The 26,176-nt window shown below is 39.7% G+C and overlaps 2 protein-coding genes across 2 annotated transcripts in view; one reads left to right on the plus strand and one right to left on the minus strand.

Annotated features, from left to right (window-relative positions):
• The window catches only part of LOC307042737 (sesquipedalian-1-like), a 60,855-nt gene that overhangs the window by 20,850 nt on the left and 13,829 nt on the right, over positions 1 to 26,176 (minus strand). The gene's annotated exons all lie outside the window — the stretch shown is intronic.
• Positions 207 to 26,060, plus strand: hsd17b4 (hydroxysteroid (17-beta) dehydrogenase 4). The gene is made up of 25 exons (XM_079686802.1): positions 207 to 370; positions 1,613 to 1,666; positions 2,461 to 2,568; positions 3,219 to 3,278; positions 3,369 to 3,390; positions 3,565 to 3,611; positions 3,905 to 3,989; positions 6,177 to 6,364; positions 7,757 to 7,848; positions 8,080 to 8,104; positions 8,446 to 8,574; positions 10,778 to 10,881; positions 17,021 to 17,133; positions 17,281 to 17,404; positions 17,558 to 17,609; positions 18,199 to 18,270; positions 20,997 to 21,100; positions 21,183 to 21,248; positions 21,629 to 21,698; positions 22,147 to 22,253; positions 22,951 to 23,037; positions 23,118 to 23,204; positions 23,349 to 23,487; positions 23,830 to 23,957; positions 24,935 to 26,060. Exons 1-25 carry the CDS (start codon positions 319 to 321, stop codon positions 25,022 to 25,024), a joined length of 2,205 nt encoding a protein of 734 aa, XP_079542928.1. The 5' UTR covers positions 207 to 318; the 3' UTR covers positions 25,025 to 26,060.

Raw genomic sequence — 26,176 nt, forward strand, 5'->3', positions numbered from 1 at the left:
TGGAATAATAATACATTTCAAATATATGGGTTCACTTTACTGTAGCATAATAAAGCAAGTGTAATAGTACAAATACATGTTAAAGCTAAAGAAATATCTAGATGTCTAATATAAGTATGAGGAGAGAGTAGAATATTTCAGCAATGGAGGAAAAAAGATAATAGAATCCTGGTTTTCTGATTGGCCACTGCTGAGACCACCCCCTCGTCAATGCGGAAGTAGAAGTTGTCGAAGTTCACTGTACTGTCAGTGAAGTGTTGCTCCTTTAGGATCTGTTCTCCTGTTAGTTTCTGAAACAAAGGATACAAACTCACAGGGATGTCTTTGACTTTCGAGGGAAGAGTTGTGCTCGTCACCGGGGCCGGAGGAGGTAAGGTCGTCTTTCAAAGATAACTGAATGTTATCCAGGCTGCTTTCTATAACAAGGCGTTTATGTTTTCTAACCTTAGCTCCTGCTGCTAACCTGCTAGTTGCAGAGATTTAGTAACAGTGTGAGCGTTATTAAGACAGCTAAGTGTTGCACACGAGTCTTCCTTTTCTCCCTCTATTGTTTTAGCTGCCCAGCAGTTAAACTCGGTATCTTGCTAATTGCTAACACTGGCTAAACAGTCGCAAAGTCCAGTAAACAATGCTGTGTGTCCACCTGTATCACATTGGTTTGTGTTCATAAACAACAAGTAGTTCAATATTGAGTAGCAGCGTACTCGTCAGCCTTTTCATTTGAGTAGCACAGGGTCTAAAGTACATGTAACGCAATGGCTTGTAGTGCTCCAAGGAAAGTGGGTAAAGGGTTACACAACCAACACTGCAGAGGAGAGTTTCCAAAACAACCCTTTAGCTATCGTGCATATACCAATAAAGCATTTCAGTCCTTTAAGCAGTGTGCTTTAAAACCACATATATTTAATTGTTTAGCTATCTACTACTAACCATTTATGAAATGGAAATTGTTGTTAATTTTGAATGATTATGTTCCTGCTGTATACTGTACTATTCAAATGTGTCATATATATCATTAATTGTCTGCACTTATTAAATAGTTTGTTCTTGTATCTTAGATCTGTTATTGCTGTTGCACTAATTTGTAATACTTTACTGTACCATAATGTTTTTAAATTTAAAAATGTATGTAAGGAATTGTATATATTCCTGTTTCTTCTGTAGTCATCACTGACTGTCAAATTACATTATTAAAACAAAGTTATATGGCATTCATTAATCTGAGCCTGGCTATAAAACATTCATGGCTGATGAGTAGGGCTGCGATTATGGCAAAAATCATAATCTCGATTATTTGGGTCAATAATTGATATCACGATTATTAAAAACGTTTATCCATTTACTTTGAAAACATCCATTTATTGAAAAAAAAAAATGTGAACAGTATGTTTTTAACAGTTGATTACTCTGAACTTTAAGTATAATTCAACTGAAAAACAAACAAAAAAAACTAAAAATCGTTTTATTTCGATTTTGTTGTTTTCATAATCGTTGCAAGCTAAAATCGTAATTGCGATTAAAATACGATTAATTCAGCAGCCTTACTGATGAGGGTGTTTTATTCGGTTAAAGCACAATCTGGGATTTTACATCTTTGTCTTTCTTTCCACAGGTCTCGGCAGAGAATATGCACTGGCTTTTGCTGAAAGAGGCGCCTCAGTTATAGGTAAATAAGATATATTGGCCCCTTTACCTACATTTTTTGAACATTTATTGTGGATATTACTGTTGTTTGTGTAGCCAGGCTTTAACCACTAGTACTTGGTGAACTAAGTGCACCCTCAACCTTTTTATGTTGTCTTTGCCATGGAGAGCTTGTGCTTGTTGATATTTCACCCAGCATGGTTCTTTAAGTTTTCTTTCCTGATACTGGTTATCTTTTCAATGATTAATTAACCCGATACACCGGACTCTGATTAGATTCAGATACTGATGTTAAGAGGGTTGGATATCAGCGTTATATTGTCTCTGCTACCAGTTCGATTTAGCTCACACAGCAACCCCTGTCTCATGGTCAGAATGATACTTAAGAAATGTACCCCAACGATTATATTGAATTGTGAGTGATTTAAAAAAAAAAAAAAAAAAAAAAAAGGGTTAAAAAAGAGCACTTGTATAAAATGTGTACTCATTATCAAGAGAGCAAAAGTTGAATGGGTGCATCATTCGAGATTTAGGAGTTAAATCATTCCTTCAAAATTAGGCATGTCATACAGAAATGTGCATCTCATTGACTTTCACTGTAATGATGTTACTTTTCAGTTACATTGTTGTCTCAGGTGTTGGCAAGAACATTGCCCGTCCCAAAATAGTAGCTCTCCTTGCTGCCTGGACTGAACTTGCCCTTGAACTCTGACAAGGAATCAGCTTAGCTACACTTTTCTCCTAACCTAATCACTCGTGGAGAGTTGCGGAACACACCCCATTATTGCTAATCTTTTTCTTTTTGTTGCAATAAAGTGAATGACCTTGGGGCCGACACTAAAGGGGGTGGAAAGAGTTCTGCCGCTGCGGATAAGGTGGTGGAGGAGATAAGAGCGAAGGGAGGCAAGGCCGTGGCGAACTATGGTGAGAAGTTTAAGATCTTGTCTTGAGTCTTTCTCTCCTCTAGCACATCATTATCTACATCTCTCATTGTTGTCTTTTGTTTACCTTGTGGTGTTCAGCTTATGAACTTGATAATCAAAATAATGAATGTGAGAATATTAGCTGTTTTATAGAAAAGGTGTCCCCTCTCACCATTGTACATTTGACATATGTTAGAATAGAAAACCTTTAAATTACAATTCAAGACAATGCTGTAATGTGTTGTATAGGCAGATTAGACAGAGGGATTTATTTGAAATGTAATTCAAATGTTGGCATACTTGTATCCATTGTATAACAAGCTATGATGCCAATCTTGGTATCAATAGCAATCTTCTTTGCCATTGAAAAAGGTGACTCAGCTCGTTTCGTTACTCAACATACTGAGCATGTAGGGAGACTTTCAACCTTCTCATAAGCCTCTCTCCTCATCTCTAATATTATGGTGGCACTATGGACCTAAATGCAACCAATACCAATGTAAACAAATAATAATTAAACAACCAACAACAGATTAATAGATACAGTCCTACAGGAAACCCACACATACAGAAATAATGTAAGATTCATTGTTTATGAAATGTGAAAATGTCCAAAAGTACTCTGTGACCGTCTCTTAAATGCACACACAGATTCTGTGGAAGATGGAGAAAAATTGATCCAATCAGCATTGGATGCATTTGGAAGAATTGGTGAGCATTGTTTGGATACTTATCATGATGAACTTATCTCAATGAAATAATAGTTTTTAACTGATATTTGAAATCTATCTTTTTCTCCAGATGTTCTTGTAAACAATGCTGGGTAAGTACTTGCACTCGAATAATCAAACTGTTTTCTATATTAAATAACATCATCTGTTTTTTAAGGTGTGCTTAATTGTAGTTCGATTATTAATTGGAGTATGCACTACTATAATCATGTTCACAAGATCCTTCAGTTTTGTCAAAAAGTGTTCTCTGTGTATTCTCTACCAAGGATCCTTCGTGACCGATCATTTGCCCGGACGAGTGATTTGGACTGGGGTAATTTCAATATTTTCTTTACTCTTATGAACTCTTACTGTGTATGGGGGGGACTCATATCATGTTTTTTACCTTTGTTTGTTTCATCTCATAGTCTCATGTTCCACCATGCTATAAGTAAAAACATGTTTTAACATTGGTTTGTTGCGGATGTACTTGATGTCTATGAAAACAAGTTGCCTGTGTGGGAGTTTGAGAAGCAACTAGCTGGGTCTGATCCAAAATGTTCTAATGTGAAATAACAAAAGTGCAAAAGGTGTTCATGATGTTGCTTCACTTTCTCTCCATTTCAGACCTGATTCACAGAGTTCACTTGAGAGGCTCCTTTTTGGTGACGCGAGCTGCCTGGAATCACATGAAAAATCAAAAGTTTGGCAGGTAAAGAGCCCAGCTACTAGCCAACTAAGCATTTGAGGTAGATGGGTGTGATGTGTGCTCTTATATTGGGAGGATTTGTTCATATTTTTTACATCCAACAATGTTACATAATTGCTGGACTATAATCCAGAAGACACAAAATGCTTAGATCTGATTCAGATGTCGGCTAAATTACCAAAGGTAGTCAAAAAGTTTGAATATGACCCACTTTATGTGGCCTTTACAGATATGCAATTCAAGTTATAATGAATATGCCATCACATTTATTATACACACATTATGACTCCAACTTTAGTCGATTGACACGCCTTCATATTTCTGGCTTCATTGGTTTCATGCTTAGCAATGAAAAAAATCTGCATACTAATAAAAGCCCCAGACAGCACATTTGATATGAATATATAAATAACCAGAGAATGAAGGAAATTACTTGATTTGGTTATGCAGCACAATGCAGATTAATATCTTACAATTTGAGTTCTTTTTAAATTGATGACTCCACAAGAACCTCACCTTATTTTTCTAAGTAGCACAACTTAAACAATTCTGAATAATCACTGAAGTTGTAGAGGTGAGGTTGTTTTGTCAGACCTTCAACATCCTTATCTCTAGAAAAGTCTCTTGAATGGGAAGCGAAACATTCAGTGGTTAATTTACACTGACTTAAAGCAGTGAGGATGTATGTAGAAATATATTGAAAATGTTTTTAAGGGTTAATCTGTTAATCATAATCTTATGAAAGATGGTGCAGATATTTTGACTCGTCAAACACAGGTTCTACTCATTCAGTGGCAGCATTCTGGAGGATCTAAACCCAACACCTGTGCTTTCTTTTCCTGCTATAAAAAGTAAAAATGTGTGCTCTGACAAGGGCCTTTGGAGGTTTGCATGTTCTGAATTTGAATTTTCAGAAGAAGGTCACACAACCAGCTCTGCTCCCATGTTACTTCAGGAAACAGATGCCCTTCACACGTGCTTCACTTGAATTGGTGATGAAGAGAGTTGTCCAAAAGCATTAAAGTAGCATTCTGCAGAAGGTTTTCATGCACTGAGCCTAAGAGAAGCCTATTATAAAACTGACAAATACAGATGAACATAAATGCAAAATGTAAAACTTGTTTTCTAATATTCATGGAAGAAAGGAGTTATACATTATTGTCCACAACTTAAACACAAATACATTGTGTATTCAAAGCTGAAAACGTTTACAGAAAGAAATAAAAACTTTGAATGTTCATGATATGTTACCTAGACACAATGGGCATACTGTAGAAACAAAGATTATAAAAAAGCATGAAGCGGCACTAAGACATAATAAAACGATGTAACCTTAGTTCCAAAGTGAACACCTGTTTGCTGGTGCTCTGAAGCTCTGCAAAAATGGAAAGATAGATATTAGTACACATATATACTGTCTGATTAATCCAGCAGTGAAAAGGTTGCGGTCAACATAAAATACAGCGACCCTCTCACCCTCTCTTCCACACACACCTCACACAGGTGAACAGGTGATTATATTACCCATGGGGGCCGCCCATACCCATGTGACCCAACTCAAAATAGGTCCAGAAATAATAAGTAATAATATTATAAACAAAGCCCAATGCCAAAATATAAACAATCAAGAACCCCAATAAATCATACGTCAGAAATCCACACTCTGACATTCCTGACTCCTACAGGTCCCTTCAGTAATTAAATCATAGACTTTAGTGCATAAAAAAAAAGTATTTTGAAAAATATTGTATCGCTGGTGTATCCTGGTGTTCTATTGTAGTGCACAGTGTGCCGTGATATGGATCACTGCCTTCTGATGACCTGGGAGACGGCACGTTTCAGATGTCTGAGTTGGTGCTATACCTCATCACGTTTGCTTGACTGGATTTAACTCTCTGCGTGACATTACTAGCAAAATTGTAAGCGCACGACTGTGTGTCGGCTGTTCATACATGTATTTATTTCTGCATGTACAGTGTTCAAGTCAATTTGCACATAGATGGCTTTATGTGTGAATGAGCTATCATTACATGACTATACGCCTACATGTTCATACTCTCGTGTGTTTATGAATGCATGAAAAATGCACACCACTTAGTGAGCTTATGTGCGTGTGGGATGTCTGTTTTTCCCGCTAGTCAAAAGCAATGCCTGTAACTGACTTGTTGCCCTTTGGTTTTCTGTGGCCAGAATCATCATGACCACTTCCGGCGCAGGCATCTACGGAAACTTCGGCCAGGCCAACTACAGCGCCGCCAAGCTGGGCCTGCTGGGGCTGGCTAACACCTTGGCCATCGAGGGACGCAAGTACAACATCTACTGCAACACTATTGCTCCTGTGGCCGGCTCCCGCCTCACAGAGACTGTCATGCCCCCAGGTGAGCCCGGAGATTAAAGTGTAACACATACTGGGATGATCTGTTTTGTATAAGGCCAAAATAGACAGGGATTTTCCCGGTAGTTTCTGTTCTGCATAATGTAATGCCACGTAATGTTGATTTACAAAATGTTAGGCAACAGCACTCCCGTTTGACATGCAAATGTGCCTTTTCAATATTCAAGAACTGTGGTTTTTACTGTTCCGACGGCCATGATGAAACCATGCATCCTGTAAGTGCTTTAAAAGTTTTAATGTGTCAGCCCTTGATTTAAACAGGCAGCTCTGACCTCCTTATTTTGCTCTAGGTGTTAGCCGTAATTCCAAGTACTTTCAAAAAGTATGAGAAAATATGTAAATGGAACATTTATATTTTTCATGTTTAAAATATGTCTTAAGACGGAAGATGTCGCAGTCTTGGATACCAACAATACACACGATTGAATACAGCTTGTGAACGCAGGAGACTCTGTTGCCTTTGAACATTATATCAAACAAAAAGTGAACATTAAAAAAGACAACTTGTCAGGGATTTTAAAGGCAATGATTTGTAGGAATCTGCCATGTTTTAAAAGGATCTCAAGCGGCCGTGAAGATGGAGAATGTTTTTCTAACCCACCAAACCCAGTGTGTATAAATATCGTAACTTCTTTACGGACATATTGTGCCTGCTCTGTGACTGCAGCTCTGTTGATTGGGGTGTTAAATGACAAATTAGAGGAATGGCTCTGCTGCCCTGCTGTGCCGGTCTACCGTAGCATCTGTCACGCTGCGCTGTGCCAACTGTCACAGGATGGCCTTACCTTAGTAAATGACTTGGTACCATATGTTGGCTTTCACTGACTCAGGCTTTTCTAAAAAAAACACTAAAAAAACCTTCTTGCTAAACATTGCAGAGTGCAGTGAAACAGAATGCCTGATCTTTCTCCTCCATGTTTGTTGATGGAAGGATGCAGATGTTCTCAGCACGCATATGGTGTTCTGTATTTAATCTTTTACGCTTCATACTGGGAATTAAAAGCCTGTGCCTTGTTTGCTTGACTTCATGCCGACATGTTAAGTAATATGAGTCATAACTTATTAAAAATCTGCAGTTATCACTTCAAACTGAATTTGATCTGGACCTATGTGCTCATGCATTCAAAAGCTCTGTTTCCTGCTCCGGTGTCAGTGCATGGTCTGTGTTCTTTTTCCAGTAGAAGACAGATTCTAATAAACAATTCACACAATGTTATAATAAGACTTTGACATTACAAATGATCATTAACACAGCATCCTTTTAACAATACACTAAACCAAACAGTGTTTTGTCCTAAAAAGCACCCATTTTCTTTTTAGGACAATTGTGTAACAGTTGTGCAATGAACATAAGCTCTATGTTTGTTTTGTTTAGACCTTGTGGCATCTCTGAAGCCTGAGTTTGTCGCTCCCTTGGTCCTCTGGCTCTGTCATGAACAATGCCAAGAAAATGGAGCACTGTTTGAGGTATTAAATACAAATAAATAAAACACTTTCTTTATTTCTCTTCATAAGATGAGTAAGATCTCACTCCCACTGTACTCCCTGTAGTTTGTAACATTCTTTGTCATTGAGAACAGCAACGTACCGTTACATATTCATCATACATCAATTGACAGTATATATATATATATATATATATATACATTTTTTAGATCTGTGTGTTTGCTCATCTGCTCATGTTCCATGCTCTTTCAGACTGGTGCAGGCTGGATTGCTAAATGTGAGTATTGTGTGCATCTTCCCTGAGGAAATGTCTGTATGCATCTATGATATTCATTAGCCCCTGGTTCACTAGCCGTGTGTGTGTGTGTGTGTGTGTGTGTGTGTGTGTGTGTGTGTGTGTGTGTGTGTGTGTGTGTGTGTGTGTGTGTGTGTGTGTGTGTGTGTGTGTGTGTGTGTGTGTGTGTGTGTGTGTGTGTGTGTGTGTGTGTGTGTGTGTGTGTGTGTGTGTGTGTGTGTGTGTGTGTGTGTGTGTGTGTGTGTGTGTGTGTGTGTGTGTGTGTGTGTGAGAGATTTTTACTATGCAGCAACCTCTTTCTTTGTGTGTGTCCATGTGTGCAGTGCGCTGGGAGCGTTCTCTGGGCCGCACTGTGAGACAGAAGAACCAACCCATGACCCCCGAGGCTGTCAGGGACCAGTGGGGCCAGATCTGTGACTTCACAGATGCTACCAAGCCGACCAGCTTGCAAGGTCAGTAATGGGCAGAAAACCCGCAAAACCATTAGTGTCTTTTGTGTACAAAGGGTAAATACTGCATAGGCAACACACACACTCTCATACGGACCATATAGTACAATAACATTTTCATGATTCATTCCTGCTTGGTGTTGAGCTGTTACTAAGGCCCTTTTCACTCGTTTTTATTTGAGTCCAAATGTTGGTTGGATAACACTCCCTCATAGCCCTGCTTGTCTGCTTTCACACTTCTTTGACTCATTCTGTGTTTATTCAGAATGATTCAGATTGCAGGTCGCCTTCACAGCTACACTGAATCTAATCAAAGGTTGGTAGCAGAGGGACATACAGTATCTCAAGTTTCTTGAAGGCGCTTCAAGGAGGACTACTGTAACTTACTGTACTGTAAAAAATATTTAGATTTGATTCAATGCTATTTCAGTGTGACTGTGTGTGATATTGGTAAAACAAGGAAATATATTAAGGCAATTAGAGAGCTCAAACACTATTTTAAGGAAGAATTGTGGTTAAAATGATTTTTAAAAGCTTGTAGCCAGTGAAGTACTCATGTAGTCATGACTGGTCTTTTGTAACAGTGACAACTTTCTTCATGATCTTAGCCTATTGAGCTCTGTCAGCTCATCTGTTATTACAGGGAGTTTTGAGCGGCGACAAGATGGTGTTGTAGATCAAGCGAATGAGCGGAGGAAAAGGGTGAAGCTAAACTCAATGTCAACGCAAGCCTAGTGTTGTTCCTGAAAGGTCTCCTGCAAACAGGAGGGTGGCAAATGTTGATTATGATTCTCTCCGCCTCCTCCATCCTGCATCACGCTCTCAGATGTACATTCGGGGAAAGGGCGGCGGTGTTAACATTACCCGAACGAGGGTGGCAGTCCCAAAGGGCGCTAGCTGGCCTCATTAGCATGACTTTGTAGTGCCTCCTCATTTGTAGCTTATTACAGAGACTTGTTGCTGCCTCTGCTCTGTAACTGAGTGACAGTCATTATGGGCTGTGGTCTTCTCACGGTCTCTCTTCCTCGGTTTCTATCTTTGTTTCTGTTAACATTCATAGGTATTTCTAGCTTGTGTTACCTGAGTTTGTTTTCGTTCTATTTGTAGGCAAACTATGTTTATTTTTAACTCCCATGAATCTCATCCATTTAAAGCTGCTCCTGGATGTGTTGGATTGAAATTCTTATTGTGTGTTGACATCTCCCCCTGAAACTCAATTTAACTTTACTTTGATCAATTTAACTTGAGATTAACGGTATTCCGCGGTATTGAAGCAAAAAATAAATAAATATTCGGATCCCATTATTGATACCTCATCAACGTCTTATTGTGCGTTTTACAACACAAAAATGTAATTGTGACAATTATGACTCGGTCATTAAAGGTGGGGTAGGTCATTTTGGAGAAACCAGCTCGAGTGCGCTAGAACTTGAAAATACACAGCCGGAACAAATCTGCCACTTCCTTACAGAGCCCCTCCTCCAACACACACGAATGCGCACATGACCAATGAGGACACGAGATAAGTTTGTGCACAGATGGAAGGCTGACAGGCAGGTAGGCCATCCAGTTATTTTAGCTGGGCCGGCTAAAATGATTGGTCGTACTTTTTACACTACTACGGCTTCCACAGATGAATTTTTTTATGGATTTTGTGTCAAAGCACTTAAGATATTCATTGCTATCGGGATGTTAAGAGCATTCCATGGAATATAACAAACCGTGTATCTCGAGCCGGTTTCTCAAACTTACCTACCCCACCTTTAAGTATCAATAAAATAATCTATCCAAAATAGATTGAACTATAAGTTTGTCTGATTTTCCTGATCTGTATGAACGGATGTGCAGCTGCAGTAAAAAGTGATTGAGAGTGATAAGAAAAAGGGATTCATGTTCAGAGTGCAATGTTAGTTAAGTGCATGTAACCTAGATAAATCCTCTAACTGTTGTTGAGGAACATAAATAGATGAGAATTCTAGCTTCCCAAAACAAAGTTAGTCTGCATTAGTTAAACCACATTTGAAGGATGGTTGCTAAAGTAAACTCAACTGATGGTTGCATTGTCAATATCTCCTTCACAGAGGTTTTAAGTATCTATCTTTTGGAAAGAGTCTGTGGCATCATAGATTCACATTCCTAAGGTCTAATGGCTGGCCCTGAGAATCGTCTCTCTTTAACTCATTAGTCTTTTCTCACCTTTTTGTAGAGTCTATGATGTCGATTGTGAGTGTGCTGTCTCAAGTGGAGTCTGGTGGAGAAGTCAGTGGGAACCCTACAGCTGCAGCAGCCTCGTCTTCAGGGATCAATCCTGTGAGTAGACACCGCTGAATATTGTCTTTGACTATAATGTACAGGGTCTCTGTAGGTCTTCCATAATATTTAAAGTATTCACTCAATCATTTTTTTCAGCTGATGCATTCATGTGGCAGTAATTTGATAAATTATTTCATGACAAGTTTTTTGTTATGTGTTGCAAGAAATACAAATGGTTGATAAATAGCTGTAGCCTGCTGTGTCAGCCATCCTGTATTCATACTTTGGCTGATCATGGGTTTAAGATTCCATTCATTGCGGTGGGAAAAATGCTTTAAAAAGTCCTGAATTTGACTTTGTGAACTCCTGAAGAAACACTGGTGTAAATGGACATGAACAAAATCCTAATCCTACAGTAAACATGAATGTGACCTGACCATAATTTGCCCTTATTTACTTGACAACCTTTGTCCCACTTACCCTGTAACTTATTCCCTTCACCTGTCCTCCTCCTCATTTTGCCCTTTGCCTTTATTCCTACTGTACATTAATGTCTGCCCTCTGCAGTACAGATCTTCTCCTTATTTCATTTACACTGCATAATGCTGCAGCTCGAGACTATGACGGTTGGTTGATGATGACTTCTGAAATTGTGGAGCTGTAAAATCTCCGACTGTTTCAAACATGGCAACTCATGACTCTTTAATTCCACCACAGTGTACGAAGTCAGGGACGATAATAACCTTCTCAGAAAAGCTCCTTCAACATACAGAATTGCTTTGATGATTGTTGCATCACTGTTTCATATTTACAGCAGACAAAAGCCAACTGAGATTAGCTTTTTCAAAGCGACGTACAAAAGACATCGAGCACAGCAGTGCAGTGACAGCTCCCTGGGTGGGGGCTCCTCCACTTCACTGTGTTCCCTATCATGGAGTCTAAGAAAGTGAACTGGTTCCCGCTCACTTTCACTCACTTCAGCGGCTGCGTTGCTTGCATAAAACATTGAGCCTCAAGTATAATTGAATCACATTAAATAATTATGCAGAGAAAAGGCCACCAGTTTCTGTTAAACTGGTTGTAGCATGAAGTCAACAGATGAATCCTTTTTATCTTATATTACTCAAAACAGATGACTGAACACATATTTAAAAATTACAAAACAGCTGATTAAGCTTTGGAATCATCACTACCTAATGAGTGAAAGATTAATCAGGATGAATGCTTCGCTAAGTGCAGTGGAGGCTGCAACATGCATCAGCATCAGGAAACAATGCACTGTTGCACTTGGCTGGTAATGGAGGGGTCCCGCTGCATAATTTAAAGCATTTTAACTTAATGTCAACGCTTGCTTCCAGGGGGGATGTTGTTGCAAGCTAAAACTATTTGTATCCTCGTCACCACTGTCTATATTTACGCTCATATATTTCAAAACTTGATCTGTTTTGGTTTGGTAAAAACACTACACTTTCATTTATACTACATGGTAAACTGAGCTTTCATATAGCTTTATAATTACAATTAAGATCAATGTTATTAATCCCTGAGGGGAGATTGCGTTTTTCAATCTGGTGTAATTTTAAAATTACAAACATAGGCCCGGAATACAAACTCAACCGGCAACCTGGTTCAGTTCCCAAGCCAAGTCCCTGCAGACTGAGCTGCTGCCCCCCCAAGTATCTCTACACTTTTGTGTCTTTGTCTGTAAGTACATTTAACCAATAACATTTTAAAAGACACTCGAATCTCTTCTTTAACATCCTGTAAGCCATTCATATTAGTGTGTGTGTGTGTGTGTGTGTGTGTGTGTGTGTGTGTGTGTGTGTGTGTGTGTGTGTGTGTGTGTGTGTGTGTGTGTGTGTGTGTGTGTGTGTGTGTGTGTGTGTGTGTGTGTGTGTGTGTGTGTGTGTGTGTGTGTGTGTGTGTGTGTGTGTGTGTGTGTGTGTGTGTGTGTGTGTGTGTGTGTGTGTGTGTGTGTGTGTGTGTGTGTGTGTGTGTGTGTGTGTGTGTGTGTGTGTGTGTGTGTGTGTGTGTGTGTGGCCTGTTTATTTGGAACAGGGTCACAAAGTAGCCTCAAGACAAACATCACTATTGTGTCCTCAGCTGACTTGGAGAGTGTGTGTGTGAATACTAATGTAGTGCACACACGTAAGTAGTGCATGTATTGCTTAAATTACACCACACTGTTGGAAAATATTATATTATTAACATAATAACAAATAATAACAAAATTATTTTAGTTTTTTCATGATATCGAAAAAGGTTACAACAATTGGCTGTCATTTTGCAAACAAAAAAACTTCCCTTGTCTTTTGTGATGGTAAAATATATGGATGTAAGAACTTTGGTTGGACATAGCAACATTTAAAGGAGACAGATGAAGTTAAACTCTTTTTTTAAAGGTCCCCTATTATACTCTTTTTCAACAATATATTATAGGTCTCAGATATATACAAACATGTCTCTGAAGTGTTTTGCTCGAAAAACCAAACAGATCATGCATTGTAGCATCCCATAAACCCCTCTGTTTCAGCCCTGTTTCAAAAGTGCTGATTCTCTAACTGTAGCTCTAAATTCAAATGAGCTGCTGCTGGCCACGCCCCTCTGCAAAGTGTTTGGTTTAAAACAACCACAATGGTGCTTTAGGAGGAGATTCAGGTGATAAGGCGGGGGGGGGGGGGCGGGCGGTGCGGTGTTACCTTGGTTGGTTATTGGCTAATGGTTACACAATCCAAAAAAACATTGTGACACCACAAAGTGGCCAAATATGATCACCTCATTTACTGACAGGTTTTTATATTAATGGATCAGGACAAAAAGAGAGAGAGTATTTCTTCCTGAAAATGTATGAATCTATTAACACAGAGGTGACATGTTTATGTATAAAGGACATGACAAAGTGGATTTTGTATAATAGGTGCCCTTTAAAATAATTGTCGGTTGCTGCTTTATATTCAAGCAACTTGTACTTTTCGTGGCATCAGAGATTCAGGTGTAATGAGTGGCACTGAGGTTTAAATATGGTTTTTTTTCACCTCATCTTACAAGCTTTTGATTTTTGTTTTCTGGTGCCCTTCTCCACCTTTTGTGTAGAATCTCTCCAGTCAGTTGTGAGTGAGCTGTCTCGAGTGGAGTCGGCGGAGGAGTCAGAGCGATCCAACAGCGTCCCAGCGGTTACACAGCTATCATCTCAAACACTAGGCCAACAGGAGGCCCCAAAAAAACAAATCCCTTTGGCTACAAACCCAATTTTGACCTTGATAAAGGGATTTTTACTTCATCTCACCAAGGGACTGAACTACTGGACTTACAACCACATCTTTTTGATAAATGTAGTCTTTGTCTGCGTGTGAGAGCGCATAACGAAATCCCCTTTTTGCATATGTAGAGTCCCCTACATACTGTATGCAAAAAAAAGGAACACCAAGCTGAGGAGTGGTGTTATGCAGAGGGGGAATCAAATCATTTTACCACCAATATTGTTTCAATATCGCTCAACGCAGTGTGACGTACATTATAACCACATATATGTATAACCACCGGACTACTCTGACTGTAGTGTTTTCACAGATGTTTGTTTATTTTGGGCTCCACAGGATATTGGAATGTGGATGAGTTAGATTTGAGGGCCAATAATATTTTATATATTTCATAACACTACTTGACACACTACAGTGGAGTTAATATCTCTGGAAACTCATCATCTTCCCTTTCACCCCTCGTCCCGCTCCATTTGACCCAGCCGCCTAATATAGCTTATCCTCCTCTACTGTATGTGGAACTTAATTTGTTGTGTCACTGCAACGTGTCTAATACTTGCTGGAGAAAACATTCAAAAACATTCAGCTAACTGCATACATAAAATAAAACTCATGACCGGTTAGTATTTTTAAGCCCCTGGCTACGGCCCTGGAATAAAACATGTTTAGAAAATGCTTCAACAAATCATAAGAATGACAAATAATGCATTAGTTTTGTAATAAGTTAGACTGGTGTAGTATTTTGCTAAATCCCAATATGAGCTGGGATAAAAGAAAAGTCTTTAAGTACCAGAAAGCTCTGCCAGAGGATCTGACACTGAAATACAAATCTGATTTAAAACCTTTACAATACAGCCAAGGGCTCCACCTTCCTGAGCTTTAAAACGGCATTTGTAACTCTGTGTCATTAACACTTTGAATGCGACTGTCCGAAACCATTTTCATGATCCTTCTTAACAAAAGTACAAGCACAGATTGAACATCGCTCCATTTCTGGCCTCTCTGCTCTGGCCTCCCTTCATGGCCTCTTGTCAAGTTCAGGATCCGTTTAAAATGGTGCTGATCCCCTACAAAGCTCTGCCCATGAGAACGTTACTGAACTGCTAACCCCTCTTTACTCCGTGAAATCCCACAGGTCCTCAAACTAATTACTGCTGATGATCACAAATGTAAACAATGTTAACCTCTTTTGCTGCTTTCTACATTTACATTTCTTCCCATATGTCTGTCTTTAACAGGACTGATGTTCTAATATTTAGTTCTAAATCACTAGAGATTCTGGATTTGTTTTTGATTAAACATTTGTACTACTACTCAAGTGTGTTCATTTATTTCTTTGACTCTATGTATCTTTTCCTAACAAGTCTAAGATTCTACAGTTTCATGATTAGTGGTAAATGCTAATAATTTTGGCATGGCAACATGGAACAAACACTTACAAGGGATCATCAACATCATTAAGATTCATCGCCTGGGAACTATATGAAGAAAATATGAAGTGCCAATCATTTCGTTAGATGTTCAGCTATTTGTCCATCTTATCTTATCTCAATGTTAAAGTCAAATCTTAATCTTGCTAGTGGCGCTAGTAAAAAAAAGTCATGGGAGTGAGATCTTGAGAAGAAGTGAGCGGACATCATCCTCTGACCCTGACCTTCTGTACAAAACTTTATGACAATCTGTTTTAAAGGTTTCCTATCATGCAAAATGCACTTTTTGATGTCTTGTATACATGAATATGTAAAAAAAACAACCCTCTCTCTTTCCCTCTGTGCCCGCATCTCTAAAAACGGGGGTACAATGGAGATGATCCGGATATGCTGCCGGTAATATCGGAAATGTGGTCTGGCTTTACGCCCACGGCCCTATCAGGAACGTTGCTATCAGAAACAATGCGCGACGTGTTTTGGACGTAATATGGTCTTTGTTTACATTAGCAAGCATCGCTAACACTGTGTTGAATGTGTAAAGAAGCAGGAAGAGTATTTGTAAAGAAGCAGAAAATAAAAAAAGGAACTCACCTTGTGGTAAACCCGCAAGAGAAAAACCATTTGAGCTCCATACTGGTTCAGAAATTATCCTTGATGTGGTTTGGAACATGATATGGCATGTAATCACGGCAGCATTTAGCTGTATCTGAGCAGAGCAGACAGCCTGTTCGTCACAGAACTCACAGTGTGCCTGTGTGCTCAAAAGGGGGCGGGGCCAGCATCAGCCCAGTTGAAATCTGAAGCTACTGACCCAGAATCAGCACTTATCTAGCAGGGCTGAAATAGAGGGATATGAGGGATGTCTAAAATGCATGATCTGTTTGGTATTTTGAGCAAAACACTTCATAGATATGTTTTTGATATATTTTGATATATATAAATATATATATCTGAGACCCATAATATATGCCTAAAAATAGCATGATAGGAGACCTTTGAGGTTACTAATTCAGTATATGCATATATAATAAGTACCTTAACAATCTAATACTTACATAGACTAAATGGACGAGACCTCATTTGTCATGACCTGACAGGCAGATGGTAAGCAGAGACACTCAATGATGTCAACCTTAGGTGCATCACATCTCAATCAGTGGTGTAAAGACAACCCTAAAGCCAGGCTGCTAAAACGCACTCTATAACTGTTAAGGCAGGCGCACTGTTAACAAAGATGGTTTCATTATTTATTCCCTAAGTGCATATATTTGTTTCACCTTACAATATAAAAAATGATTCTTTTGCTCTGACTATATGTTAATGAAAGCTTTTGTATTCAGGGTTTGGAGTTAATCAACCATGATGTAAACCTTATCCTGGTCTTCTTTCTATTCAAATGAAATATTAATGATCAGAGTCTCAGTAGAAAGATACCTTTTAATGTTCTGCCCTCTATATAATTATTTTTTATCTGGAGAAGCTGACTCTCTCCTCTCCTCCTCTCAGATTGAGGCAGTGGGCACCAAACTCCCCCCATCCTCGTTCAGCTACACCCACATTCAGTGTATCCTCTATGCGTTGGGGGTGGGCATGTCTACCAAGGACCCCGACCATCTTAGGTGTGTATCTGTGTGTGTTTAATGACTGTCTAAGGGGTCTGGTAAATCAGCCTGTGTGAAATTAAATTGAATCTATCCAGGATTACCCACCAGAGCTATGCGAGTGTGATTTGTCACAGTTGAGTCACTTTTAACATTTCCATGCAGGTTCCTGTATGAGGGCCATGAAGACTTCGTCTGCCTCCCCAGTTTTGGGGTCATTGTGGCCCAGTCAGTTCTGATGGGGGGGGGGCTGACCTCAGTCCCTGGACTCAACATAGATTTCACACAGGTTAGAACATACAAGTCTGATTCTGTCCATGTGAATGTGTTGTGTCCTCGTATGCATGCATGTATTTCACACGGTCTTGCACACATAATTCATGTTAATGAGGCTTTAAGACTTTGGTTGTTATATCACAGCTGTTCTAATGTTGTGTGTCAGGTATTGCACGGAGAGCAGTATCTGGAGCTTTACAAGCCTTTACCCACCTCAGGTATTTCCCTCTCTGCTGTTATAGTACATTCCATTTATTTGATAGAAGTAATACATGTACTGTGTAGATTTCAATTTATAAAATAAAATTGTTTTGAGCCATTCATTTACAAAAAGCCATTTTCATGTAATTGAATGATGTATAACGGGGAGCAGTCTGAGTTTATTTGAAAACTTGAGTCTTTTAGTTTGAGATTTTCTGAAAGATGAATCCCTTACAATCTACCAAAAAGGATTGGTACACATATTTGACCTAAGTGATGAATTGATATTCAAAAAAGCTTAAAGGCGATGTGTCAAAGGTCTAACAACAAAACTCTTTTGACTAGGCCTTGGCCAATGAAAAAAAAAAAAGGTTCTTAAAAAGGTTTGGCTCGTTTGAAGCAAATGTTTTTGAATTACCTGCAGGACTTTTGCTGCTCTGAATTCATGTCTTGCACTGCTTTTAAGTCACTTTGGTTAGAATCGTTAGCAAATGTAACGGCACAGTTATGTCTTGAAGTACAGAGCGAGTTTAGTATTAATAAGTACTAAGCAAGACTAAATGACTATACTTTGTTAAAGTGGAATGTGTAAATGACCTTTTCCAGGGACCCTCACCTCTGAGACCACCATAGCAGACGTGTTGGACAAAGGATCAGGAGCCGTCATCCTCATGGACGGTGAGTTGCTTTTCCTTTCACAACCTTTTTATTATTATAGTGTATTAATTCCACACTCATTTGTTTTCATCACTTTAATGTGGCTTTTCCTGAAAGTTGCCTCCCAGGCTGAATTCATCAAAGTTAATTTCAGTCTGTGTCTGCAGGGATTGAAATAATGGACTGAGAACGGCTCATATTTTTGGTCAATTCCATAGAGATGGATGATATTATAGGCACTCTGATCTATAATTAATCCGACTTTAAACAAATAACACGAGAGTGGAAGTTCCCTGAGGATTCACATAGAGATGTAATTTCCTTATGCACTTTTTTGACTAAATCCGCTTCTGTTATTCTCCTCGACTGGAGGCAAAGTCATTTCTGTGTTAGACAACAGGTCACTGCAGGAGCCGCTCTGTTTGTTTTGTACCTGCTTGTATTTTTATTAATTGGCCCAGTGAAATTAACCGGTGAGTATTTCAACAGGAGTCTGGACTTGTTTCTTCCTGACAGCTGCTAATTGTCCCTTCACAGTCAGCTTCCATGTGGGCGTGTCCTCCTGCTCTAATTTACTCTCAATAGAGAGCATAAGTCCCTCCCTTTCCGGTGGACCACCATGGGACCTTATTTCGGAATAAATATGTATGGTAGTCAATGAGAGAACATTTGTTTTGATCCCGTTTGAATTGTGCTGTGAATTACACATGTTTGTCAATTAATTATTTTTATTTCCAAGTCAAGAAAGTCACAGTTTGTCGTAAAACTGTTGAAATATAAGACTATGAAAATATGCAACTAGAAAGACCACAATTACAAGAGTCACGTAAGTGATGTCATAACTCGTTTAACACTCACCGAAAACCTTGTACAGCCGGTCCCACATGCTGGCTCTTACGGAACCGACTAACTCCCCGTTTGTGTGATAGCAGCTCTTAACATGCCCAGACGTGTAATGATTTTCACCTCGTTTAATACTTTTAACCTCATTCAGAAATGTGCCAAGGTGACGGTAATCTTGGTGTTGGTGACGTGTGTTGTGCGAGACCAGAGATGACGTTCATTGAGCGGTTTCACACAAAACTAAGTGTTACTTACTCAATGACAAACTTTTTTTTCTTGACTTGCAAAATTATCTTTTAAATTGACAAATATCATATGTAATTTATGGCACAATTCAAACGGGATCGAACAATTATTTCTCTCTCGCCATTGACAACCATATATATTTGCTCCGAAATAAGGTCCCATGGGTCGGAAGTATGGGCTGTAGTGAGGACATGTGGCTGAAGCATGCTCTCTCTCCACTGTGTTTGAGGCTGTAAGCAGTTGGCTATTTGAGGGGGGGGGGATGCCATCCAGTTTGTTAGCATAATTACCAAAATGCATCGCACTTGTTAACCTGCCATCCCCGCTCTCCATCACCTAGCAGCAGAGGGAGCAGGGTGAAGTTAAATGTGTCAGTCTGCCTTGTTATCTTTTACCTGACTGTAGCTCGTTGGTAGCCTCCGCCTGGCACAGCTGCCCCACTTCCTGTCTGCACACAGTCTGTGACCCCCCCCCCCCCCCCCCCCCCCCAGAAGCTGCTCTAACAGTGTATTGATAAATCCATGGAGCCGTCCGTGTTGCTGAAGTAGCAACTGTTTTTCATCCCAGTCAAAGTATTATTCAAACAAGGGATACTAACTTAATAATTATGATACCTTTGGTGAGTGTAGCATTTTAAACCAAGTTCAAGACATAACATTTCATATTAATAAAAAAGGAAAGTAGATTTTAATGCATTTATAAATGCAACATGAACTGTAGTAGTTTTCCTGTGACCTCACTGAGTCTACATCTACCGCGACCTTAGCCAGAACAATATGGATATATATATATATATATATATATATATATATATATATATATATATATAGACATTATAAAGATATTCAGAGCTTGGATACATTGCACAACTGAAGCAGAGCATTACATTACCGGGGAGAGGGTCTCAGTCCCTGAAAGTGTGCCAGGCCACAGAGCAATGTGTACCGTCTGCTGAGCAATTTGGGAGGTAGTTAAGAAAAATACCTCATCAAAAACCCTCTCATTCCTTCCCCTTCAATGCCGAGTGCTTTCTCTGCAACACTTTAAAGATGTCTCCGTGCTGCTGGTCAACAGTAGGAGGTCCTGGCTTATTGCTCTGAAATCAAATGTAACTTTTTGCCAATAGGAGAAGCTCGTTCAAAGGCTGGACCGCTGTCAGAGAGCCCTTTGCCAGAAACAAACCCCAGATTCATTTATATGTCCTCCAAAAGTAGAGTTGTAAATATTAGAAGGTCGCGCCAAATGACGAATATGTAGACCCTACCTCTTTCTTGGATTTGACGCAGAGGGGAGGCATCCTGGGATAAAGAATATTAAGGGATTGGGTTGCACTGCGATCTTATCATATTCTATTTGCATGTATATATACTTTTTGCACTACTTTTCATTTTGTATTTTTGTATTTTATTATATATGTTGGATTGTTGGAGGATTTTCATTTCCATTTCTACACTGTAGCTTTGTGCATATAAAACCTTTGAATTGAATTGAAGGATGTTGTACTCTCTCTCCCCAAAGTAATTATTCTGTACTTGAGTAGAAATCTTGAATTCAGTTCTTAAACTTTGTATACTAAGGTATTGGTACTTTGACATAAATAAGAACCACTTCTTACACCATGAATTTGAGCTTGAAGCCACATTGTTGCTGCTTTACAGTGAAGACGTTCTGTGGCGACGAGCTGATCTGCTTCAACCAGTTCTCAGTGTTTGTGGTGGGGGCCGGGGGCTTCGGAGGGAAGAGGAGCTCTGACAAAGCCATAGTACGTATTCCATGTTTGAGTTACAGAGTCAGACATTTGGAGATATTGCAGGCTTACATTTGATTTGTGTTACTTCCTGCAGGCTCCTCTGCCCCCCCCTCAGCGGGCACCAGATGCTGTGGTGATTGATTCCACCAGCACAGACCAAGTGAGTGAGTGTGTGTGGGTTTAGCTGCGGAATAAATCATCCGCATTGATGATGTGTGGGTGAAATTAGGACATATTGTTTTTCTTGCTCTGAAATAACCTTTTGACAAAATGTGAAAAAGTGTTGAAGAAGGTTTTCATACACTTTATAAAATAAGAACAATGAATTTATGATACAAAAAATAACAAAAGGAAGAAGGGGGAAAAACGACATCCCTAGAGCACTTTAAAGAGTGCAACTGTATCACTTCAAAGACATTCTTATTTTAGGTGTCCTCCACTGCCTTCATGATGATTTAACTTCATACTACATCTGTATATGAAAAGTTCAGGGGTTTATGAATTAGATATAGATCTAAACAATATGTGTGTTCCCTGCAGGCGGCCCTGTACCGTCTGAGTGGGGACTGGAACCCCCTGCACATAGACCCCAGCTTCGCCGCCATGGGAGGTGAGAGGCTGTGCATCCATTGTTTGCTTTCCAGTCAAAAGCCTCCGTATTTGTCTTGGTCTAGAACAGGGGTGTCCACACTCTTTTCACTGAGGGCCACATACAGAAAAACATACAAAGGGCTGGGCCGCTCAGTAGAGGTATATCGCCTTATCAGTTAAGATATAAGTTAGCAAAATCAATCAAATGTAGTTAAGTTATGCGTGAAAAAAACAGCTTCAATCACAGCTTTGGCAGTTAATTCCTTAAAATGGAAGCCTCAGATAGCACAGAGCTCATTTCTGGGCCATATTTCATTATACTTTTTGAATTAGCTGAGGGCCAATTCAAAATGCCTGCGGGCCGCATTTGGCCCCCGGGCTGTAGTTTGGACACCTCTGTTCTAGACCTAATATTTCCTGGGATTTCAGGTAGTCATGTGTTTTACTCATCATTTCTCTTGGACCAGGCTTCAAGGCTCCCATTCTGCACGGTTTGTGTTCGTTCGGCTTCGCAGCGAGACACGTCCTCAAGCAGTTTGCAGACAACGACCCTTCCAGATTCAAGGCGATCAAAGTAAGCATCACCTAGGATTCAAACCCTGTCCTCCTTGTTGGGAAATCATTTGCTTAGGTATTTCACTTTTGACACAGTTCATTGTTTTTTAATTTCACTGTCTCTTTCCCCATGGCATACGTCTACAGTCCTCGGGTATTGCTGCTATCTCTCTTAAGGAGGGGCATGCCATGAGTTTATTGTTCAGGGACATCTAGAGGCCCTTCTTTTCTGGAACGTAGGTTCCCTGGCTTTTCTAAGGACGGCAGCTCTAGCTAGATTAAGGGTCCATATTCGTTTAGTCTCGCTGATGAAGAATGTTGATTATTACACTCCGAACTAGTTAAAACCTCGAACTGCAGAAGAGATCTTGAGGATTTGTTTGGCAACCGCTATATCACCTCGTGGCGGCAGCAGATGTCTTGTCCTTTCTGCGGCCGTAACTCCATAATAAACCGTCAGTGTTTTCCATCAAAGTTCCATCTCTCCCCGTGTCTCTCTGAGTTTCATCTCCATTGCTTCAGAAGTTTCCATCACACTCGTGTTTATCGTTCAACAACCACTTGTAGGAAGATTTTGTTCTTCGGCGGCACATCCAAAACTGAAATGCTTGATAAATAATGAAGCCTTTATCAAATGTGTTTAAATGCTAAAGGAAATGTTTAATTACAGATCCATCGGTCCACTACCTTCTCTTAAATCCGTCTCTCTTCCTCAGGTCCGCTTTGCAAAGCCAGTGATGCCGGGTCAGTCGATTCAGACGGAGATGTGGAAGGAAGGCAACAGAATTCACATCCAGTGTAAAGTCAGTATTTAGCGTCAGTGTGGGTTACAATCACAGTGAACACATCTGTGGATAAACGAGTGTGACTTCTGTCGGTCCAGGTGAAGGAGACTGACGCTGTGGTGCTGACGGGGGCCTATGTGGATCTACATGGAGCAGCAGAGGCCTCTCCAGAAGACCCCCCTCAAGTACGTCAGTCGAAAATGCTGCAATCAAACAGAAATATTATTTTTCTCTGCTATAGAAGTCCTCCATGGAGCCCTGGAGCTCCTTTCTTTGTAGTATTTCTATAGTGAAAACACTAAAAGGGTTTTTGTTCTCTCTGTTCTCAGGCAGGGGGTCTTCACAGTGAGCTGGTGTTTGCAGAGATCGGCCGTCGTATCAAAGACACGGGCTCGGAGCTGGTGAAAAAGGTGAATGCTGTGTTCGGCTGGGAGATCACCAAAGACGGGAAGATCGCTGCGCAGTGGAGTGAGTACTGATGTCGCTCTCACGTCGATTCTGTTTCATTTAACCTCCCATGATAAGAACTCACTGAGAAAGTCAGAGATAACTGATTTGTTTCACCGTAAACTCAGCATGGAAACTTTATTCACTCTGACACTGGCACCTCAAACTAAAAGTATGAATTATAACTGAGCTATAAAGTTGACTCAGATTCAAATGTTACTAACAAGCTTTCAAATATCAGATCAAACATCGGCACAAAAGACAGAATAAATCACCCAATGAGATGTGAAAGCAAAGCCAAAAAAAAACAGCAAACTTAGGAGGCTTGTGATGTATTCTCTCATCTTCCTCTTCCTCCTGCAGCCATTGATCTGAAGAACGGCAGCGGCTCCCTGCAGAAGGGCCCTCACAGCGGGAAGGCTGATGTGACCATCACCGTGTCGGACGAGGACTTCCTGGAGGTGGTGCAGGGGAAACTCAACCCTCAGAAGGTAACACACAAAATTCAGGTCATTTTGAATCAGCCCTCAGCAAATTCAAAAAGTATAATGGAGTATGGCCCACAAATGAAACTTGTGCTTGTCTCGTATTGTACTTGTTAAATATAGATGAAAGCAGATATCACACAGTATTCATGTGTTAAGAAGCCCACTTTTCAAACAATTCAGTCAATTCAAGTTGAAAATGTTTTCTATCAAATCTAAGTTGATAAGAAAAAAGCCCAATAACTTATTCTCAAAACACGCTTGAAATAAACCCTTCCCATTTCCTCTTATGATAAGCTCCTGTTTTAAGGAATGAGCTGCTAACAAAATAAATGAAACCCTCTGGAGAGCTGGGATGTAGGCTGTTGTTTTGCTTAAAGCATATTCAAGTATTAAGAATAAATTACCTTCATTTGATTAATTTAGATAACCTTTGAGGCAATACAGCTCACCTAGTGAGTGGCCCTGCCCTTCGTATATCTCTCTATACTGTTACATTGTTCCAGAGCACCACCTGCTTAGCATCTATACACTGAGGGAGTGTTGTAGTTCAAGTTTCGCAGAGCAGATGCTTATATTATTTTTTGTAATAATCCCGTCTTTCTCTTCTCCGTGTTAAAATCCCACCTTGTACATTTGAATTAAAGCAGTGCCTTTGTCCTCGATCTCATCATGTCAAAGAAGTCAATGAAATGATTCATTCCAGCCTTGCCGATGATGAAAAGAGCAGCAGGAGGAATATAAGTTGGCAGTTAAAGAGGATGCTGCGACCCAGGGTCGTCATGACGGCCGCTCCCTGATCGATTCCAGCAGAGGAAAGCGACTGCAACTCGCAGCTCTGAACCTTATGAATATTTTTCATTTTTCTGCTGCCCCCTCACTTGTTGCTTTTTCATTTGTAGGACTCTTTGCCTCGTTTCCCTCCCCGTTTGCTTGAATCAAACTAAAAGCCCAACTGAAAGTACGTCTTTGTCGTTTTCTAGGCGTTCTTCTCCGGCAAACTGAAGGTTAGAGGGAACATTATGCTGAGTCAGAAGCTGGAGATCATCCTGAAAGACCACGCCAAGCTGTGAGCTCCTCAGACGACCAATCAGACGACTCCATTAACTCAGCAGCTCTCTCCGTCCATTTGTGTTAATAGGATTTTCCTCTTGTGATTTATACCGCTTCAGAATAAATGTTCTCATGTAAAATAACTTTCACTGAAGAGATACAAAATGTACAAACATGACTTAATCAAATAGACGGTTTACTTAAATGTATTCAATTTCATCGTTGAGTTCACCGAGTTTGGTCCATAAGGACTCTTTGCTTTTGAAAATGTGCACTTAACTCAACTGCCTTTTAAGATCCAAAAATTAAGCAATACTTTTAAAGATTTGTCAGTTTTCTTTATCTTAAGAAGATAGGACACACAGTCGTCCAACATTCTGCCCATCATTGGGTCAAGGCACTGTTTGAAGGGATAATTCAAATGTAAAAGTGTTTTATGGTCGTAATTATTTATCTGTTAACTCTGATACAGCAACCTCAGTTGAAACTTTGAGGAGTGTAATCATTTTTGTTCAAACAAATAATAATTAAGTAGTTTCAACTAAAAGCTCATTTTCAGTATATGTAATACTGCTGGACTGTGGAAGGTAATTAAAATGTCTATAACTTCTATTTTTAGAACAATGTATCGGATGATTATAGTCAAAGGGTTGCTTGCAGTGATGAATCCACACAGAATGATCGTCTGGATCTGAAGTTCTCCTCAACTCCAAGGAGCTGTGTCACTATTTTCAGTTGGTTTTTGTGTCCGTCTCACATCCATACAGCTGTTATTTTTTAGTGAAAACACCTTAAAAAAACCAACTTCCCCTGTGGAGTGTAGCACCAGTAGGTTTGTTTTGTTTTTGGACACAAGCGGTCCTTTTCTCACACTATCCCATTGATCAGGTGGTGACATGCAAAGAAATCAATGTAAACATAACTGAGATAAAGCTTAACAGGAAAAGTGAGTCATGAAATGTAAACTAACTATGAACATATCTTTATATCAGTGCAATGATGTTGGTAATGATTTTGTTGGCTCCAATATAAATAAAGTTATTCAGACTAAAACAACTGAAACGTGTCAATGTCATACTTACTAGGGAAAGTAGATGTTTAATGTTCCTAATAAACGTACGGCCCTTTGGTTTGAGATATTTGATCAACAGTCACATTTGTTTCTAAAATTA

The sequence above is a fragment of the Notothenia rossii genome, assembly GCF_949606895.1.
Source record: "Notothenia rossii genome assembly, chromosome: 6".
NCBI classification, from domain to species: Eukaryota; Metazoa; Chordata; class Actinopteri; order Perciformes; family Nototheniidae; genus Notothenia; species Notothenia rossii.

Excerpts from the sequence above, each read along its gene's own strand:
- hsd17b4 (XM_079686802.1), top strand. The coding sequence starts at position 319 with ATGTCTTTGACTTTCGAGGGAAGAGTTGTGCTCGTCACCGGGGCCGGA. Across the intron at positions 3,279-3,368 it reads GGATGCATTTGGAAGAATTG|ATGTTCTTGTAAACAATGCT; the intron begins GTGAGCATTGTT and ends CTTTTTCTCCAG. Across the intron at positions 7,849-8,079 it reads AAAATGGAGCACTGTTTGAG|ACTGGTGCAGGCTGGATTGC; the intron begins GTATTAAATACA and ends ATGCTCTTTCAG.